This window comes from Vigna unguiculata, chromosome 3 (assembly GCF_037176805.1).
Source record: "Vigna unguiculata cultivar grain cowpea cultivar isolate G323 ecotype 2 chromosome 3, ASM3717680v1, whole genome shotgun sequence".
Taxonomy (NCBI): Eukaryota; Viridiplantae; Streptophyta; class Magnoliopsida; order Fabales; family Fabaceae; genus Vigna; species Vigna unguiculata.
The window spans coordinates 12,665,337-12,687,646 of NC_140794.1; the positions used below are offsets into that span (position 1 = coordinate 12,665,337).

Genomic DNA, 22,310 nt, shown 5'->3' on the forward strand with positions numbered 1-22,310 from the left:
TTGTTGTGGTGGTTCATCATCATCATCATCATCTTCATCTTGATGACTTTGGACATTTTGTGGAATTTATGGTGATTGGAAAGGCATTGGCGGAGGATAGAATACATTGATGATGAAGATCCTGGATAATAGGCAGATGGTGGTGTCATGATTGTGGTTCCAAACATATGTGATGGACCAGCACCATAACTTGACTGATGCGGGAAGAAACCGTATGAGGAAGGGGCGTGTTGGAATGAAGTGTTTGATGGGTTGCCAAATTGAGGATGTGAATGTCCAAACATTTGACCTTGACCCATAGGGGACTGTCCGAAAAAGGGTTGGTGATGATGCATGGAATCTGGAGAAGACCCAACATGGGCAGTGTATGGTTGTGAAGCAGGCTGGGAAGGTTCTTGTGATATGTCGTACTGTAAAATAAATAACATGGTTATTGCCATGAATAAGTATGTATGATAAATAGATGTACAACATTGTAGTATAAATAACCTCATCGTTGGAAGATTCTGATGGAGATATATAGCGGATAGTGTGGTTTATGTACCACTGCATATACGGTGTTTCATCATGCAAATGACCGTTTCCGCTGAATGGTGTACCTTGAATGATCCGATTTTGTCGATCATTCCAAATTGCAATCCATTGGTGATGATGTGCTACCCAATTTCTGTCGTTTCTTCCCCTTAAGTCATCCCTGTGAACTTGATCCAGGTTAACTGACTCAGGCGAAATGTTTTGTCTTAAACCAAATTGACGCATCACCCTATCCGTCTGATGGATTTCTACTGTCGCGAAGCAAATTATTGGTATTGTTGCTCTGGACATGGGAGGGATGTCAACCACAATCAATCGACTAACTTCGGGTTGAATGTAAGGCCTCCACAAGAACTGAAACCAAATTGTAGACATTAGTTTTAAATTTTTAAAAACAAAAATTTTTCAATCACCTTAAGTATTACCTGTCTTGTACGTATTTGGTCAAATCTCAACCGAAATTGAGTAACTGAAATTGAAGCTGGATTTATCCGATGCATTACGTTCATCCACCTAAATAAAAATATTGCAATTTCAAGTTAGTTAATTGACAAGAAAAAAATAATTTAAAAGTTAGCTTTTTACCTTCTACAGACTGGGAAACCATCCCCATCAGCCACCTCCTGATCACTTAAAGGTTGAAGTTGTGGGGCTATAGAAGTAATCCTCTCCCAAGCCCAACATTGTAACAAAATCATGCATCCACCAATATTTTCTTGGTGAAGGTGAATGCCATGATCTAGGCAACGATATAGGTAGGCCAAAACTGCAGAGCCCCAACTATAATTTCTGATGACATCCAAGTCAGCTAGCCTAAGTAGATACATGACATGTACCCTAGCTGCAGAAGTGTCTGGCATTAAAATGCTTCCAATCAATGTGAGAATGTACACTCTCACATATTGAGCAATAACCTCATTGTTTGCATTGGGTGGAAGCTGTTGGAAAGTGGTGTTTAACCAAGATACTCGAATTGAGTTCCCCCTTATCACCGTCGGTGGTGGAATGACACCTAGATGTTCATGGAAGGTGGAGAATATGTCGTCAACCGTAGTGGGACCAATTACCACATCTCCGTCTATCAGTAGGCCAAGGAGGATGGCTACATCTTCTAGTGTCACATGGTTTCTCCAGGGGGGAAGTGAAATGTGTGAGTTTCTGATCTTCATCTTTCTAATAAAGAACTGATGAGGAAGTGGTTGACATCCATGTTTGGGATGTACAAGGCGTGTCCGAATCCAGCTTGATGCATTAAATTTATGACACGGGGATCAAGTATGTCTTGGTTGTTTAGTATCCAAACTTCATCTCTTCTCGGTCTAAGAACTCGTTCTCGTCCTTCCCATAAGTCGTGAGTGATATGCTCATGCTGAAGCCGGAGTAGTGACATATCTTGAGGTAGGCGTCCATTTCGTGCCATGCTAAATTAGAAATGGTAAATAAAAATTAGAATCTAAGTGTGCAAATTAATTAAAAAAAATATTAAATCATACTTGAACCTTGAAAATAGAAGCTATCAAAGAAGTGATGAAGTATTCAACACTCTCCCACTGTGCGCAAACTTCAAATAATTCTCTCCCAATCTAAGCACAATACATAAACCGAAACTGATGCATATGGATGCAAGTTGAAGGTATTTAAACCAATGTCTTGATTCCTCACGTGAATGCACAACAGCTGTCCATCAATCCTTCAATATTTTCGTGCAATGTGGTTGAGAGCATGCATTCAGAAAAGGCATTTAAAGCTGCCAACACTTTAGACCAGTGCATGTAAAAATTGGACTGTGCATGGCATAGGGAGTAGGAGGAATCTCTGAATTCCACTATTTCCCTGAATTCATGGCTTCGAAGTGGTGCAGCAAGGGGATCCATACATCACAGGCACGATCAACCACGAAATAAATGCGCGCAGATTCGCGCGCGTGCACAATGAAGTCGTCATCAGTGCGGATGACAACCAAAGTGAAGTCGTCATTGGTGCGGACGACTTTCAATTAATGTCGTCATTGGTGCGGACGACTTTCAATTAATGTCGCCAGGCCGCCTGACGGTTTCTGTACTGTTCATTTAATGAAATCGCGTGATGTTAAATGAAGTCGTTGGAAGTTTAATGAAGTCGTTGGCTTCTCTGCACACGATTTAAACACCACATTATTGCCGAAGTCTTATATTTTCACTCTTCACCAAATTTGCACGGAATGGTAGGACAAAGTCAATATCCAGATATTTTGTCTGATTTTAGTGAAGATGAGTTGGTTACCAACCAATATACAATCCATACAACAGATCATATTGGCTCATCAAGTCACACCTCAGTTGAAGCTTCAAATCCAGTGACCAAAAATTCATTATGTATTGGGATGCCTTTTGACATAAAAGAGTCCACAGTGTCATATATCAAGCAATACCACATCGACAATGGTTATAGATTTGTGGTTGTTGAGAGAAAATCTGAAAAATTCATATGTCGATGTGTCGACCACAAAAAAGGCTACCCGTGGCGTTTACGGGCTGCTTATAGCAAGCAGAGTCTGAATTGGGAGATTAGAAAGATTGACGGAATTCACACTTGTTTGTCAACCATGCAACCTGCAGATCATGTCAATCTTGATTCCAACCAAATTGGTTCTATTGTGATGAACTCTGTAAAGGAAAATCCTTCCATACCTATCAAAAGTTTGGTAGCTGAAATCAAGAATCGTTTCGGATATTCAGTTTCATATGACAAAGCTTGGAATGGTAAGCAAAAAGCGCTTACTAAGGAGTTTGGAGATTGGGAAGAGTCTTACAATGAACTTCCGAGGTGGTATCAAGCTGTACAAGAAAGCAATCCCGACACAATAATTCAATACACTGGATCTCCTAGACTTGTTAGTGGCCAACCTGACCCTTCTTGCTATATTATGGAACGTGTATTTTGGTCTTTTGGACCATGCATTCAAGGGTTTAATTATTGCAAGCCAATTGTCCAAGTAGATGGCCCATTTCTCACAGGAAGATATCAAGGGACATTGCTAACAACACTAGCTCAAGATGGGTCACGCAATATATTCCCTTTGGCCTTCACGATAATGGAAGGAGAAACAAATGAGGCCTTGATATGATTTTTTCAACTCTTAAGGGAGCACGTTACACCACAATCAAACCTCTGCTTGATAACAGACAGGGGGAAGGCATATTGACAGCCCTACAATCTGAAGAAGTACAATGGGAAGCAGATAGATTGCAATCAGTATACTGAATACGTCATTTTGCTTCCAATTTCAACAAGAAATTCAAGAATCACGAATTGAAAAACCGATTAAAGAATATGGGTAATAAAAATTTTCTTTCATTCACCATATTCGGTAATTAAATTAACTAATATAATTGCATTTTTACAGCTTACGAGGTGAAACAACCCATATTTGATGCTAAATTGGCAGCTTTGAGATCACATTCACCAGAAGTGGCATCTTGGATCGATAGGATACCACTACAAAAATGGACTCAGGCCTACGATGGGGGTAGTAGATTCGGACACATGACAACAAACCTGGCAGAATGTATGAATTTTGTTTTGAAAAGAGCTCATTCATTACCAATTTGTGCTATAATTAAGGCAACATTTGAAAGGAATGCAACATGGTTTCTTAAGAGAGGGGTTAAGGCAGACTCTATGTTACGAGCAGGCCACCAGTATCCCGAGGAAATTAATACTATTATTAGAAAAAATCAATAACAAGCGGGAATGTGTCAAGTGCGTCAATACTCACGAGACAATAATGAATTTCAAGTTCAAGAGATGTTTTCTCCACATAATCACCGCCTACCAATGTCTTTTACAGTTAAATTAAATGATTGGTGGTGTGATTGTGGTCATTTTCAAGCTCTTCGACTGCCTTGTCATCACGTAATAGTTGTTTGCTCTTTCTCGCATATATACCTAACCTCATACATCCATCCGGTTTATAGCCTCTACAACATCAACAAAGCATATGAAATGCAGTTTCATCTTGTTAGGAATAAAGAGTATTGGTCCATATACACCGAACTAAATTTCATTCCAGACCCAAACATGCGTCGTAGGGTAAGGGGAAGACCACCAACTAATAGAATCCATAATGAGATGGATGAACCAAATCCAAACAGACGAAGCAAATGTTCATATTGTAGAAATGAAGGACATCATAGGGGCAACTATCCCTACCGTCAGTAATTTATTCCTTTATCCAATTTTTTAGTTATTTTTATTAGGGTTAAATATGTTTTTGGTCCCTCAAGTTTTAGCAAAATTTGGAATTAGTCATTCATCAAAACTTTTGACCAATTTAGTCATTCATCTTTCAAAATGCATGAATTTAGTCCTTTTAACCAAATTTTGTTAAGTTTATCTGACGTTTCAAGCGCATTTCATGATAGTATTTAAATTATTTACACTGTTTGACACATTTTTGCTTCAATGTTAACTTAAATACTATCATGAAATGTGCTTGAAACATCAGATAAACTTAACAAAATTTGGTTAAAAGGACTAAATTCATGCATTTTGAAAGATGAAGGACTAAATTGGTATAAAGTTTTGATGAGAGACTAATTCCAAAATTCACTGAAACTTGAGGGACCAAAACATATTTAACCCTTTTTATTATGTAACTTTTATTATATTATTTTCATTATGTAATTTTCATTATGTATTTTTCATTATGTCATTTTTATTATGTCATTTTTATTTTTATTATGTATTGGTTGCGAATTTTTATTATGTTATTTTTATTATGTAATATATTTTTTAAAATTAATTTATTATACCAATAAAAGAATTAATTCCCAACAAATTAAATATACTAACTACTCTTAACAAAATTGTGTACAAAAAATTTATGAATAACTACTCTTAATAAAATTGTGTACAAAAAATTTATGAAATCTAAATGGATTAAAAAACTGAAATCTGAAAATTTATAAAACATAAAATAAAACTGCAACAAAAAAAAAATCAAAAACTGAAACCGGCCTCCTACCGGACGACTTCAGTTTGGTATATACAAAAATCGGCCTCCAGCCGGACGACTTCATTTAAAAAAAAAAAAAAAGGGAAACCGGCATTTGGGAGGACGACTTCACCTTTAAAGTCGTCCTCCCCTGACGACACAACCCCTTTTACAAATAAAAATTCAAATGATCCTTTTTTACACATTCTTGGTCAAAATGATCCAAAATTACAAATTTCCCGATAAATTTCAAACCTATCATCCTTTAACTGATATATTAATATAATTTTTTAAGGTGTTATACATATGTTAACGAAATCTAAATATTTATAAGTTGTTTAACCATATTAATTTTATCTCTAATTTTTTTTTTATAAACATTAAAAAGTTATATATGACAATTAGCATGTCAATCAACTTATAGAAAGTCCATTTTCTTTCTCCAATTTTTAACATTATTTTCTTTCCTGATTATTAGAAATGGAAGATATTATAAAATGTTTTTATTTTTTAAAAAGTATATATTGTATCTGTATAGTGTTTATTACCATGTTAAGAAGACCTAACATTGCATTAAGGAGCATGTGAAGAGTTATTTTTTTTAATTTCTGAAAACTTAATTTTATTCTAAAATTTAAAAAAAATTAAAAAATATAAAAAAGTTAACCAAAGACATTTTTAAACACGTGTGGCAATATGATACATTTCGGTTACAATTTCCCGAGGATTGTAATTCCCAAGAATAGAACGTGCACCTTCAAACAAAAACAAAAACTTCCCTGACATCCGCTTCATCTCTTGACAAATTCTCCCTTCTCTTCGGAGAGCTGCGATCAACTTGGGCAACCATATAAAAGGCGTTATTCATATAAAAAAAAAGAAAAAAAAATATTGTGTAACTGTATATATAAATCATTGATTTAATCCGAATTAAACCCAAATATTTATGTAAAGAGTATATAAGCTTTAATTTCATATGTTTAATTTAAAAAACAATCATTAAAATATTTCAATTTAAAGTTAATTACCTTACTTCAACTATTTCGTATAAATTATCCTTTTAATTATTACACTTTTGTGCGTTAAAATTAAAATTGAAGATATTATTAATTTAAATGAAAATTATTTACAATTATTATTTGATTTTAAAACTTAAATTATTAAAATATTTATTTATGTTTTGTATAAAACAAATTTATGCAAGATTATTAAATATTTAATTTAAGTAAGTTTTATGCTATTATATATATAAAATTTAATAAATAATATAATATGGTATAGTGTAAAATATGTGATTGATTTAGCTATCTAAGTTCTTAATGTACCATGTGTATAGTTAAGTAATAAAACTATCTCTATGGTAGAAATATTTCTCTTATTTTTTCACACTAATAAAACATTATAACTTGCTATTTCTGGTTCATACATATGTTAATTTTCAAGTTTACACACTTAAAAAAAATGAAAAATAAACCAAATTATTCTACTAAAAAATAGATAAAAAATCCAAATGCAAATTGATTTTAATCAATTTACTGTTATTATTATTTTATATTAGTTTGTGGTTAAAGTATAAAAAATCCTTCTACAAAACACTATTACTTAGGCTAATTAGACCTTTTAGGAAATAAAAACAATACTCTTAAATCTATTCTTATTAGTTAGACATCATGAAATAATTTTATATTCAGAAAAAAAATGAATTCTTTATAGATGAGAAGCCAATGGAGCCAATGGCTTCAAGCCATATGCATGATTGAAAATTGAAGGATCAAATTCATTTATATAAAAAACTATGATTACGCTTGATTATCTGAACTGTAAGTTTTTTTTTTTCAAAAATAAAATAATCCAAGATTTCTTACTTGAAATTATTCGATTGTAAATGTTAAATATAAACTCATTGGAAAAATATTTTCAGGCATGAAATATGGATTATTTAAATAAATATAAATATTATTTTTACTTGTTATAATTATATATTTTTACAATATATTGAAAGTAACAGTTATTCATTCCCAATAATTAGTGTTTTACTACAGACAGTTGGAGAGATATTATGAATAAAAGTAAAAAATTATCTCTGTAAATATTATTCATGCTAAGATCAATAAAGTTTCATATTTATTAAATTTCCTAAATGATAAAAGTATGTGTTATCGTATAATATAAATAAGTTAAACTCCACTATTATAATATATTTAAATTTTTTCATAATCTAAATTTTGCTTTACATTTTTTATTATATTATTAGTTTCTTAGTCTGTTTAGGAATACTGAGTACTGTTTAATGTGAAAGTAGAATTTTAAGAACAATGTTGTAAAATTGGTTTGAACTCATAAATCAAATCGGTTTTAAAAAACAGAAAGTGTATTTAGACGGAGTAATTTAATCGATTAAATATACTATGGTTATATCTTGAATTGAACAAAATAGTGTAACTTGAGAAAATTAAACTAAACTTTGAATTCCATAGGTGCCAAAAAAGATGTTAATAGAAGTCATTAAGTTAAAATAAACAACCTACACTAATATACTTTTCTTTTATAAATTAAAATATTGTTAGTTATCACAAGGCCTTTTTAAAATAAAGCATTAATTTTCTTTTTTAAAAAATAAAATCTTTAACATATTTAAATTTTCAATTCTAAAATATTATCACACAAAAAATTATTTATTATTTTTAACCCATATTATTATTATTATTATTATACTCATTATTATAATAATAATAATAATATTATTATTATTATACTCATTATTATAATAGTTATGATATTCATGTATTCAGAATAATAATACTCAAAACAGAAATATGATTGGTTGAAAACAAATTATGATAATTCAGGTTTTTTTAACATATGTTATATACTATTTTAATTTAAAACAATTTGATATTAACATAAAAAATATTTATTCCCTTATCTATCTATTGATAAAAAAAAATTACGTCTTGTATAGCTTTGTATTACCAACAAATGTAAATTAAAAAAACTTAAAGATGTATTATCTTTATTTATATAATACATGAAAATTATGAGTTTTTTTTGTCAAAGAATATGTTTGAAATGTCATCTCTCAAATGAATTAATCATCTGGAATATAACTTTTTAAATTTGGTAAAAATAATCGATAAATTGTGATTTTTATTCTATAAATAAATATATTCCAATTAAATATTCCCTCTATATAAATATAGAAAGCCCGTAGCGTCTGTTCTTGCTTCAGCTTTAATGGCCTGTGAGACTACGCTGAGTGTGTACGCCTACGGTTCCCAGTGACCGCATGTAAATCTTCAATATTTGCATGCTTCACCAACTCCCCTCAGACAATACCCATTACCCAAATAATATGATTTCCTCGAAATGCAAATGCAAATGCAATCCCAATTCTCTTCGTAATAATAAAGGACCTAACTTTTTCAGTTTTTCCAACCACTGAGCGCAACCCAGATGACCCAAGGCTTGTAATTTCTGATGGGATTGTGTTATTTACTCTCTTTTAATCGATGTCTGAAATGGGTTTTCTGATTCATGTAGTCTTTTGATTGTTGTGTGTGAGTTTGGTCTGTTGTTGTTTTTTGTTTTGTTTTTTTTGTTGTGTTCTGTCACTGGTTGTTGGTGTGTGAAAGCATTGAGATGGGGAAAGAGATGTTGGAGAATGTGAAGGACGATGGGGGCCTTGAGGAGCTTGAGATGTTGCTGAATGAGATCCCTCAGGCAACATCAAACAATCTTTACCACGGGAAATCATATGATGTTCATGATGGTGATGATCATCATAATCATGGTTTTTTTGTGTCTAATGGAATGTGTGATGATGACCCATTTAGTCAGATTCAGTATCCATGTGTCTCGTCTCCTGCGAGTGGTTTTTCTCTGCAATCTGATGGTTCTTCCTCAAGCTTGTTCTCTTCTGGACATGCTTTGTCTGACACTGGATCACCAACCCCTCCTCCATTGGAGGATCTTAAATCCGCCATGCCTTCTGGAGGTTCTTCTTCTTACCCTAATAACCGTTTCATCACACCTGATTCAACTGTTTTTAATAATGCCAATGGAGGTTTGGTTGATGAATTTGGCCTGTGTGCCAATTTGAGTCGAATGCACATCAGCAACCAACAAGAGAGGCCTTGTGATTTCAAGGAACATTCGATGGCTATGAATAGGCCACTGTTTCCAGAATGTTCCTTCACTGGAAATGGTCCAAGCAATGTTCACACAAACGGGGCACATTGCAGTTTCCGGAGAGGTTCTTTGGATTGTGTTGGGGTTCAAGCCCCTGTACCCTGGAGCCCTGTAAATCATGATGGTGAAATGAATTTGGCCTTGTCCGGGTTCACCCGGGACTATAGAATGCCTAATTTATTTGGATCAAGACAGTGTTCTGAAAGGACTGAGACAATGCTTTCTCAATTAAATGACTTCAGTGGTTCATTGAAGTCTCCATGCCATCAGACAAGGCAGCTGATGAATAACTACTACAGTGGAGGAAGTCGAAGCCAGCCACCGGAGTACACTCCTTTGAGTAGAAATCCAGTGGTTGATGCGTTACTTTATGTTCAGAATAATGGAATGCATCTAACTGAAGAAACAGGCATGCAAAGATGGCCTACCTCTCCCCGGTGTGTTAATTTAAGACCTTATTTGGGTGTTCAAGATTTACTGCAGTATAGCCGTTCTGTGCCTCTGTCAAATGCTAGAATCCCACAAGGAAATATAGATGCAATTGCAAGTGAGGGAAGCTTCATCATACAAGGTGAAGGTGTAAATTATGTTTCTGGCAGAGGATCGGATTCTTCCATGTATCATAGTAAGTCTGCACTACGGGGCACTGGCTTTGATAAGCATTGTAAGAGATCAGAGCTAGGCATGCCTTACCAGGTTGTAGGAAATTTTGACAATCCTAGGGGTGCCAGGATAGGTTGTTCCTTACCTTTGGTTCCCAAATACAATTCTCTAGCTGAAGCTCAAGGTTATATATATTTAATGGCTAAAGATCAGCATGGCTGTAGGTTCTTGCAAAAGATGTTTGATGAGGGTACACCGGATGATGTTCAAGTGATATTTAACGAGATCATTGATCATGTAGTGGAACTTATGGTGAACCCTTTTGGAAATTACCTTATGCAGAAGTTATTAGATGTATGCAATGAAGAACAGAGGATGCAAATCCTTCTAATCCTTACTGAAGAACCTGGTCAGCTTGTCAGAATCTCTTTAAACACTCACGGGTAATGGCACAACTTGTGCAACTACTTAGATATTATATGGTTGTGTTATATTATTGTATTGGACTTGACTTCTTTGCCTTTCTTTTATCAGCACTCGTGTGGTACAGAAGCTTATTGAGTCTCTCAAAACTAGGCAGCAAATTTCATTAGCTGTTTCAGCTCTTGAACCAGGATTCTTGGCTCTCATTAAAGATCTAAACGGAAACCATGTGGTTCAGCGCTGTTTGCTGTGTTTGAGCAATGAAGATAACAAGGCACGATTTCTATCTTTCTCAATAAAGTATACATATTGGATAATGATATTGTTATCAGTGAGCAGAAATCTGTGTGCTCATCTCACTCTTGTTTCTGTTTTATAAACATTTTAGTCGGTGATAATTGATCATCTATCTGAATTAGAATTTCATTGTTTTCTTACACATTCATTTGATTCTTAAAGTTTTTCTTCCTTAACATGCAACCATTTTTAATATGGTAACAACAATGGTACTTTGAAAAATGGCACATATAAATGTTTGAGCTTTTTTGTATCGTGGACTAGACTTGTTAAATGTGCTAAAAGTTTCATCTCAAGACTAATAATGAGTACAAATTTATATACATGTCATGTGTTGCTCTGAGATTCCAGTTATGTTTCAAAGAAAAAAATTTGTATTGATCCATGATGAATGAACAAACGCCACTCTAATAGCGACTAATGGCTTGGTCAGATGAAAATTGCTTGTGAAGGGTTTTGAATTTAACGCCTAGAGAAAATCCTATTACAAAATTTTTAAAAATTAGAAAACTAGAGTTTTGAGGACATTTGCTTCGATTGTGAAATTAATACCTACACGGTTGTTAAAGCAGATCAATATTGGAATAGGATCAAAAGAAACAAGCGTGTAATATTCTGGATTCTGGGATAAAGGGCTTGTGAACTATGATTGAAATGCTGTCCATTTTGGTGTTGCAAATTTGTTTTTTGTTCTTGACCTGAACCATCACTGATGAAATGCAAAATAAATTTGCAAACTGATATCTGGTTGCATAAGTTAAACATTTACCCTGTTATTTTGCATTCTGCAGTTTATATTTGTTGCTGCTGCAAAGTATTGTGTTGACATTGCAACTCACCAACATGGATGTTGTGTTCTGCAAAGATGCATTGGCCATTCCAACGGGGAGTACCGAGAAAAACTGATTGAAGAAATATGCGCTAATGCACTTCTGCTAGCTCAAGATCAATACGGGTAACTATTGGAAGCATTATAGTTTATAAAGCACGAAATTCCTTTGACTGGTTGGTTCATCTTCTTGTTACTTTCCATCCCCTAAACATGCCTTTTTTTCTTCCCAAAGTGAAAACCTTAGTTGTAGTCAAGTGTCATTGACAATTTGTATAAAAAGTTTTAATCCATTTTCATGAGGCCAAGACTAATGGGGACTGGAAAATGTGGCAGCCAGACACAGTACCTGTTGTTCTACACTTTCTTCTTTAACATATGACCATTCCTTGCGCTACGCTGGTGAAGAAATATGTACTGTGAAAAAGTGAATAGTACACTAGAAAAGAAGATTGTTATAAACTGAAATTCATATGTTGCTATCAGTTTTAACATCTCAGGAATTTGTTAAATCAGATGGTAGTACAAAGCACTCAAACAACTGTGAGCCTTTTTCTCTATTGATTCTGAATTCATTTTTCTACCCTTTCATCACTCTGTTCTTTTTTCCTGCTGCAGAAATTATGTTGTTCAGTTTATCCTGGACTTGAAGATTCCATCTGCCACCGCATATATAAGGTCACAATTTGAAGGCAACTATGTTCACCTTTCAAGGCAGAAGTTTGGTAGCCACGTGGTTGAAAAATGTCTTGCTGTATTCATTGACGAAATTCGATCAAGAGTGATTCTGGAGCTGCTGTCAACTCCTCACTTTGAACACTTGCTTCAAGACCCACATGCAAACTATGTTGTTCAATCAGCTCTTCGACATTCTGAGGTTTGTAACATGACCACCTTATTTTCATTCATTCAATCCTCTTTGAAAAGCCAATGACAGAAAAATAGTAAGTGCAAAATCCTGTCAAATATGTTGTACTAGTACTACTACTGTTTATACTCATATTGTAGCTGTTTAAGAGGTTAATTTCTTCATCACTGAGTTTTGATCCTGATCTAGATGAAATGTTTGTTTGTTTTTCTCTCTTTGCCTTTTTCCTTGTAAACTAGGGCCGTGTGCACAATGTACTAGTTGAAGCAATTGAGTCCCACAAAGCCATTTCTCGAAACAGCCCTTATTCGAAGAAGATTTTCTCGCAGAAGTTTCTGAAGAAATGATGTACATTCTCCCCTCGTGCAAGAAGGGTTCTTGTTGTTTAGGTCTGCCACAAAAGTTTATGTATGTTTTGGATGGTTATTTAACTGTAAGTTGAAATGCTGATAACCATACAAAGGAGTTAAGGTCTGTTTATAAGTGCTTGTCCATCTGCTCAGCTAATTATGGAAAAAAATGAGAAGAGAAAAACAGAATAGCAGAAATTTTGCTCACGTTTTAGATCTTTTGCATGTACTATTTTCTTGTATTTCAACTTATTGGTTAATATTATCATGTTAATTATGCTACTCTCACTCTGTGGGAATGTATGGTGTATATATATATAACTAGATGTTTGTTTGCTTTTGTTGTGTAATGAAGAATGCTATCATCAAACCACTCTTTAAGATACTGTTGGCTGAAATTGATAGAAAATTATAAACACTGGTGGATCAGAAAGAGTATATAAAAAAAGCATAGTTTTCAATAAATACCAACTAATAATGGTGTGTATTAAAATTAAGCTTAGGTTTCCAATAATCATAATCTTATATGTTTGCTCCTTCATTGTGTGTAAATTTATTAGCGTTTCCTATTTTGTTCATGATTCTGAAATTTCGTGTGTTGGTTCTTCCACATGGAGGCTGAATTTGGGATTTTGGCCCTTCTAAAGTGCATTCAGCACGTTAAAAGCAAAGTAGTATAAAACAATAATAGGTCAGTAATAAATAAAGGATTAAAATTGTTATTATGTACGTAATCACTTAAGAATTTAGTAGATTCTCAACCGTTTTCTAAATCAATCTTTTTTAAAGGACGGAGTAGGGTGGCTTTTCGGCTAAAATTTAAGGAACGTACCTAAACCTTTTAATGAAACAACATTACGAGGAATGTAAAAGTTTTAATTTATTATTAAAATTAGTGGAGTAATAGTTCTACCATAACGTGATGGGACATGAAAATAGATATAGTATGAGAAATATTTCTTCAGTTAGGCTTTCTAAATTTCAAGGTCGGTCTACCCGTTAACCGAACAACATTATAAAAACCACATTTCAAATAAGAAAAAATATGCATTTATTTGCAGAATTTACTTCTCTCATTTTTCATCACTAATAATGAATACTTTTATAATTTTTCTCTTAGAAGATAGAAAGTCATTGAACAAGCTGTACAAGGAGTAAAATATTTTTGTTGAGTTAGACAAGCGTATAAACTCTTGATATAAAGTAGTTTTAAATACTATTGGTCTCTTTTTTTTTAGTTTGTTCAATTTGATCCATTTTTTTTTGCGTTTAATTTGATTCTTGATTTGATAATTTATGTTCAATTTTGTTTTTTTAGTTGACGCCATTTAGATTGATAACAATAAGAATATACAAACTGACATTGTTCACATAATGTGACACTGTTCACATTATAACCATTATGATTGATTGTGTTGTATTCAAATAAGTCCCTATTGTGGTTAAATTTGTTCAATTTAGTCTATAATTTAGTTAAATTGGTTCAATTTAGTTCCATCCTCCATTTCATGAACTACCACCACCACCATCACCACGTTCGTTGCTGCCACCACAACCACCACTACAATGTTTCACTCTCAGTGATTTTGGTACTTCATAACTTGTGCATCTTGCAATTTTTTTAGTAAAAATTAAATGTTAATTAAATATAACCATAAATAGTTTTCTAATCGAGTATCTTGCATTCATCTCACAATTACTAAGTGTTGAAATTAAGGACAAACTACAAAATTTCACGTGTTTTAATTATTAACTTTTTAAATAACTGTGTTTTTACCTTAATGTTTTCGTTTCAGTCATTTGAGGATATACGGGGGTAGTGGTGGTAGTAGGGTGGTAGTGGTGGTGATGGTGGTGGCAGTGACAATGGTGGTGGTGGTGATGATGGCAGTGACAGTGGTGGTGGTGGTGATGATGGCAATGGTGAAAGTTTATGAAATGAAGGGTGAAACTAAATTAAACTAATTTAACTCAAATATGGGCTAAATTGAATAAATTTAACTAAAATATGGACTTATTTGAACAAAACACAATCAATTATAATGAACAGTACTACGTGTTAAAGATATTACTGAAACAAGATAAATAGTTTCCTATTTCATAGCCTTCTGTTATAGCATATATTTGATTGCCTTCTGTTATGGCAGATGTTTAGTATATTGTTTCCTTGTTTGTAGCCTAACGTGAAGGCATTTACATTGTATATATTCTGACCAAATGTATGAGGAAAAGGGGGAGAGGAAAACATTCCTATATGGTATCAGATTAGGGTTCTTCATCCTCTTCCTTCCGCAGGCCCTAGCTCTTTTTTTGTTTTTTCCTTGCCCACATTATTCCCTCCTTCTCTATTTTCTCTATCTTCATGGCTTCCAACAAATCCTCCTTTCTTCCTGCTCTTGCTGTATCAAACATCAAGAATCATGTTTCCATTATTCTTGAAATGGAAAATGTTCAATATTCCACGTGGGCTGAACTCTTCAAAATTCACGCACGATCAACCAAGGTGCTTGATCATATCCTTCCTCCGGCCAACAGCACGACGACGGCTCCTTCTACTGCCGAAGAGAAGGAGCTTTGGTCCACTTTGGACGCCACGGTTCTTTCGTGGATTTATGCTACCATTTCTAGTGACTTACTGCACACCATTATCGAACCCGATTCAACGGCTATGGAAGCTTGGGATAGATTGCGTGATATATTCCAGGATAATCAACATTCTCGTGCTGTTGCCTTGGAGCAAGAATTCTCTGCCACTTCTATGGAGAAATTCTCAAATGTCTCCTCTTATTGTCAACGTCTCAAATCAATAGCAGATCAGCTGAAGAACGTTGGGGCTCCGGTGTCTGAAAGTCGTTTGGTATTACAACTGGTTGGGGGTCTTGCCCCTCCGTACCGTGGTGTGGGAACGTTGATCCGCCAAAGCAACCCTCTACCTCCTTTTTACAAGGCTCGGTCCATGCTCACTCTTGAGGAGGCTGGTTTGGCAAAGGAAGCAGCCACTGAGTCTGCTATGCTCACCACTTCGACTGATGATGGGTCCCCACACACTGCAAAATCTGGACAGTCGAAAAACCACTATGGTTCGCACCATTCAAGCGGTGGACGGCGCAATCATGGGGGTGGTCGCAAGAATAGAGGAGGAAGGTCCTCCACTGGCGGTAAAGGCGGTGGTCGGGGGCCGTTTTCCGGTGGCCAAGGACGCTTCATTTCTCCGCATTGGCAGCAGCATGACCAAAGTGGCAACCGTCCTCCGCAATGGCAGCAACAACAACCTGTTCCATGGGGCTGGTATAATCCTACCCGGCCTATTCCTCCCTGTCCCTTTCCAACTCAAGGCTGGGCTCGCCCCAATACTCCTCCCCCTCGCCAAGTCGGTGTTCTTGGTCCAAGACCACCTCAACAGGCTTATGTGCATCCTGCCGCATCCCCTGCACCTCTTGAGCAGTCTACTTTGTCTGCTCCCACCGATATTGAGACAGCAATGCACACTATGTCCCTTCAACAACCAGATCAGTCTTGGTACATGGACACCGGTGCTACATCTCACATGACTTCTTCTATCGGTAATCTCTCGTCTTATTTTAATTTGAGCAATCATCCACACAATCACATTATTGTTGGTAATGGTCACACAATTTCAATTCATGGCTATGGTCACACGAACTTGTCTTCTCCATGTCAATCCCTCTTTCTTAAAAATGTTCTTCATGCTCCTAAACTGATTAAAAATCTTGTTTCTGTTCGAAAGTTTACAAAAGATAATTCAGTGTTTGTGGAGTTTGATCCATTTGGTTTTTTTGTGAAGGATTATCAGACTGGGATGTCAATAATGAGATGTAATAGCAGCGGCGATCTGTATCCTATGTCCTCTTCTCCCAACATTCAAGCTTCCTCCTCTACCTTTGCAGCCATCACCCCTAAGCTTTGGCATGATCGTTTGGGTCACCCAGGCTCTCCTATCTTGGATGTGCTGCGAAAGAATAAAAGCATTGATTGTAATAAACTTTCTCGTTCTAGCCTTTGTGGGTCATGTGTTCTTGGGAAACATATTAAGGTGCCTTTTGTTCATTCCTCTTCCAATACTACTATGCCATTTGATATTTTACACAGTGATCTTTGGACCTCTCCCATTTTGAGTTCTTTGGGACATAAATATTACATTTTATTTCTTGATGATTTTTCAAAATATTTATGGACTTTTCCTTTGGGTCGGAAATCTGATGTGTATGAAATTTTTTTGGCGTTCAAAACTCATATTTCTACTCAATTTGAGTGTAATATAAAAAATGTGCAATGTGATAATGGTGGGAAATTTGCTAACAAGTCTTTTGGGCAGTTTTGTCAAAAACATGGCATGTCTTTCCGGATGTCGTGTCCACACACTTCTTCTCAAAATGGGAAAGCCGAACGCAAGATTCAGACTATAAACAATATGTCTCGTACTCTTCTTGCTCATGCATCTCTTCCTCCATCCTTTTGGCATCATGCTCTCCAAATGGCAACCTATCTTCTTAATGTCCTCCCCAGTAAATTGTTGGGTAATAAGTCTCCACTAGAGGTTCTTTACCAAAAGGTTCCGTCTTATGATCATATCCGGGTTTTTGGGTGTTTGTGTTACCCTCTCATTCCATCCACCACTATAAATAAGTTACAACCACGGTCTACCCCTTGCGTCTTCCTCGGGTATCCAACCCATCATCGTGGCTACAAGTGTTATGATTTCTCCTCTGGAAAAATAATTCTTTGTCGCCATGTATTGTTTGACGAACATACTTTTCCTTTTCGTAGTATTCATTCCCTCAAACCCCATACATATGATTTCCTTGACACAGGTTACTCTCCTTATGTCATTCACCATCTTCAACAATGTACTCCCACTCCTACGTCTCCGCCCAACGTGCCACGTGAGCCTGTTTCCCCCATCATGCTAGGTGACTCTCATTCACCTTCCGAGTCCAATTCATCACCTCCTACCCCAACACATATTAATCCATCTCCTCCTAATAGTCCTATCCAACCGCATCGAGTTGTGACCCGTAGCCAGCATGGGATCTATAAACCCAATCACAAATATTCCCTGCATACTACGTTTAAGAGGTCTCCGTTGCCTCGCAATCCGATTGAGGCACTTCGTGATCATAACTGGAAAATGGCCATGGATGATGAATATGATGCTCTTATTAAAAATAAGACGTGGGAGTTGGTGCCCCGTCCTCCACATGTTAATGTCATTCGTTCCTTGTGGATTTTCACTCATAAAGTCAAATCTAATGGTGTTTTTGAGAGGCATAAAGCCCGTCTTGTAGGTAATGGAAAAACACAACAGGTTGGCTTTGATTGTGGTGAGACTTTTAGTCCCGTGGTGAAGCCTGCTACGATCCGAACTGTTCTTAGCCTTTCACTTTCGAAGGCATGGCCTATTCACCAATTGGATGTCAAAAATGCTTTCCTTCATGGGGAGTTAAAGGAAACAGTGTATATGCATCAACCATTAGGTTACAGGGACCGTCATCATCCAGATTATGTTTGTCTCTTACGTAAGTCATTGTATGGTCTCAAACAGGCACCCCGCGCTTGGTATAAGCGTTTTGCTGATTATGTTTTCTCTATTGGGTTCGTTAATAGCAAATGTGATACTTCTTTATTCATCTACCACAAAGGGTCGGCTGTGGCTTATATTTTATTATATGTTGATGACATTATTCTAACTGCTTCTTCTGATGCACTGCGCTGCTCTATCATGGATCTTCTTAGTTCTGAATTTGCTATGAAGGATCTTGGCCCTCTAAATTACTTTCTTGGCATTACGGTCACTCGCAATACAAGTGGTATGTTCCTTTCCCAGCACAAGTATGCCAAAGAAATCGTCTCACGGGCAGGGATGACTTCGTGTAAGCCATCTAAAACACCAGTTGACACAAAATCCAAGGTTAGTGCTACATCTGGGTCTCCTTTTGATGATCCTACTCTCTATCGGAGTCTCGCCGGGGCTCTACAATATCTCACTTTTACACGGCCCGATATCTCTTATGCCGTGCAACAGGTGTGTCTCCATATGCATGATTCACGGATTGATCATATGTCAGCTCTCAAAAGGATTATTCGCTATGTTCAAGGTACATTGGATTACGGTCTTCATTTATATTCATCACCTACTTCTACTTTGGTCTCTTACACTGATGCAGATTGGGGTGGGTGCCCTGACACGAGACGCTCTACGTCCGGTTACTGTGTATTTTTGGGTGATAACTTGATTTCTTGGTCGTCAAAACGACAACCTACATTATCTCGTTCTAGTGCTGAGGCCGAGTATCGTGGTGTGGCGAATGTGGTCTCCGAATCATGTTGGATTCGGAACTTACTCTTGGAGTTACAGTGCCCAGTTCACAAAGCCACTCTTGTGTATTGCGATAATGTGAGTGCTATTTATTTATCCCGGAATCCGGTTCAACATCAACGTACCAAGCATATCGAAATGGATATCCATTTTGTTCGTGAGAAGGTTGCCCGCGGACAAGTACGCGTTCTTCATGTGCCATCACGCTATCAGATCGCGGACATTTTCACTAAAGGTCTTCCGCTACTTTTATTTGAAGATTTTCGGGCCAGTCTCAGCGTCCAAAAGCCTCCCGCTTCGACTGTGGGGGTGTGTTAAAGATATTACTGAAACAAGATAAATAGTTTCCTATTTCATAGCCTTCTGTTATAGCATATATTTGATTGCCTTCTGTTATGGCAGATGTTTAGTATATTGTTTCCTTGTTTGTAGCCTAACGTGAAGGCATTTACATTGTATATATTCTGACCAAATGTATGAGGAAAAGGGGGAGAGGAAAACATTCCTATACTACATCATGTGAACAGTATCAACCTGTATACTCTACCGTTATCAATTTAAAATTTAAACGATGTCAATGAATAGGACAAATTTAAACATAATTTAACAAATAAGGGATCAAATTGAACACGCAAAAAAAATGATCAAATTGAACAAACTTGATCAAAACAATGACCAAAACAATATTTAAACCTATAAAGTATTTGAATATAGATGACAAATGAACTTGTGCTTGTCTTTGTCCTCGTCCCGTTTTAAATTACTAAAACACTTTTAATTGATTACGTATAGGAAAAAACTTTGTTGACTTTTGTTTATTTCTTAATTTTGTAACTTATTTCTAAGAGATATATTTGATTATTTTTATTTTTTTATAATTATTTGACTTTTATCTATGTAATATTTTTATTTGATATTTGATATTTGTATAATTATAACTTATTTATTGATATTTGACATTGGATAAAAGAAATGTATATCCTTTTAATATTAAATACTTTGTAATACTATGTTTTCACATAATTTGGATGATTTTTTATTTAAAGAATAGGATGAGATAGTGAAACTCAAACTTACACCCATTCAATAAAATATATCCCTTTAAAAATATCTAAATTAAGTTTTTGAAAATAAATTGATCAAAGAAAAATGTCAATAAAATCGCATTGATGCACTAAGTGAAGATGCCTCAATTTCTCATTTATTGGGGAAGGCTAAACCAATTCAAATATAGGATCATATGTGTTGCCGGTCAATAAAATTGATAGATGTGAGAAAATAAAATAGTTTTCACCTTCAATTAGTAGCTAACAACTCCTTACCATACCATGTGTCAAGAACTCAATATTTTAATTTTTTGAGTAAATTAACTTTTGTTCAGTGCTTTTATTTATTTTTTCTATATATATTTTGGATGAAATGAGACTAAAAGGTTATTAAAAATGTCCAGTCACTAAAATATAGGAATAAAAGATCTTCTTATGAAAGATATGTACTTTTTATTAAAAAATAAAATAAAATACAACGATGTTACTAATTCGGTATGGTCGATGTCTTTAATATCATATTAAGGCAAAAAAATGTTCACTTCTTTTAGCTCCTAGTCTAATAAGGTGACCAAGAAATTAATGTTGATGTCAATATATATGTAATGTCATTTAACTAATATATTATCAACATCTTAAATTGTATTTTTTTTTTTTGAAATTGCATATATTAAAAACAATATTTCATTATAATCGATCATATTCCAAATATCAAGCATAATTAAGACTTAGTTTTCCGATATTGATAAAGGATGATATCTTAGATTCACAAAATTTATAAAAATCAAATATTCAATTTACTTTCACCATTTTTTTAAAATATGTTTTTTGTCCTTTAACTTTTAATCAAAATTAGAATTAATTTATTTTCAAAATTTAGGCTCAATTCATTCCTCCAACTTTAGAAATGTGTAGATTTAGCCATTTTAATTCAATTTTGTTAAGCTTATTTAATGTTTCAAACGTGTTTTTCACTAAAATTGAAGTAAAAATGTGTTAAACGGTGTAAACAACTCAAATGTTATCATAAGCAAGTTTAAAAAGTCAAATAAATTAACAAAATCTAATTAAAATGATTAAATTCATACATTTCTAAAGTTGGAAGACTAAATTGGATCAAAGTTTCGAAGAATAACTAATTCTAATTTTCAGTAAAGTTAAAGGACCAATAATATATTTAACCTTTCTTTTTATATGCTACATCAATTAACTACAAGAAAATCATTAAATAAAAATAAATTACAAAAAACAATGAGTTAATTAAAATACCATTTTATAAATGAAAAAAATATTAATATTTAAAATAGTCTTTAGTATGAATACAAAATTATAATTAATTTGTGTATTATAATTTAAATTAGTCTCTAACTCTAATATTAACTACCAATGTTTTATCTACCAAGGAATTATTATTTAAATCGGTCTCTAATATAATTTAGAGATAAATTTAGACATTAATTTTCTATTGGCAAATGTTAGAGACTAATTTAAACTTTAACTTATAAAAAAATTATGATTTTTATTTATTACCAATAATTTTTAGTTGTATATTAGTATTTGAATTGATCACTATAATAAATAATTATTTTTAATCTTTATAATTGATTGTTATTTAATAATTTTCTTATAGTGGTTTTTTATGAAAACTATCGAATAAATTTAAATAATATTTGAAAATTGATTAATGATCATATTCATATAACCAGGATGAATATGCTTCCATAATTTTACGAAAATAAAATGTTATTTCTTCATTAAAAAGTTGGCTCACATTATATACGAATTTCTATCAAATAAAATATTATTAATAAGTCGATAAGAAACATGTTTCCAAGGTTAGCTGATAGGTTAATACATTTC

General features: G+C 34.4%; 2 protein-coding genes and 1 pseudogene across 2 annotated transcripts; all 3 read left to right on the forward strand.

Moving 5' to 3' along the window:
* Window positions 1–3,172: 3,172 nt before the first annotated feature.
* Window positions 3,173–4,257, forward strand: LOC114175033 (uncharacterized; annotated as a pseudogene).
* Window positions 4,258–8,734: 4,477 nt separating this feature from the next.
* On the forward strand, window positions 8,735–13,406 carry LOC114176368 (uncharacterized). Its single transcript, XM_028061401.2, has 5 exons — window positions 8,735–10,743; window positions 10,835–10,997; window positions 11,812–11,975; window positions 12,468–12,726; window positions 12,957–13,406. The coding sequence occupies exons 1-5, from the start codon at window positions 9,149–9,151 to the stop codon at window positions 13,062–13,064; spliced, it is 2,289 nt and encodes a 762-aa protein (XP_027917202.1). The 5' UTR covers window positions 8,735–9,148; the 3' UTR covers window positions 13,065–13,406.
* A 2,023-nt stretch (window positions 13,407–15,429) lies between these two features.
* On the forward strand, window positions 15,430–16,907 carry LOC114175034 (uncharacterized). The gene is made up of 2 exons (XM_028059791.2): window positions 15,430–16,630; window positions 16,873–16,907. Exons 1-2 carry the CDS (start codon window positions 15,430–15,432, stop codon window positions 16,905–16,907), a joined length of 1,236 nt encoding a protein of 411 aa, XP_027915592.2.
* Window positions 16,908–22,310: the final 5,403 nt, after the last annotated feature.

Coding starts and splice junctions, on each gene's coding strand:
- LOC114176368 (XM_028061401.2), top strand. CDS start 9,149: ATGGGGAAAGAGATGTTGGAGAATGTGAAGGACGATGGGGGCCTTGAG. Junction 10,744..10,834: donor ATCTCTTTAAACACTCACGG/GTAATGGCACAA, acceptor TTCTTTTATCAG/CACTCGTGTGGTACAGAAGC. Junction 11,976..12,467: donor CTAGCTCAAGATCAATACGG/GTAACTATTGGA, acceptor TTCCTGCTGCAG/AAATTATGTTGTTCAGTTTA.
- LOC114175034 (XM_028059791.2), top strand. CDS start 15,430: ATGGCTTCCAACAAATCCTCCTTTCTTCCTGCTCTTGCTGTATCAAAC. Junction 16,631..16,872: donor TCACATGACTTCTTCTATCG/GTAATCTCTCGT, acceptor TTTTTTGTGAAG/GATTATCAGACTGGGATGTC.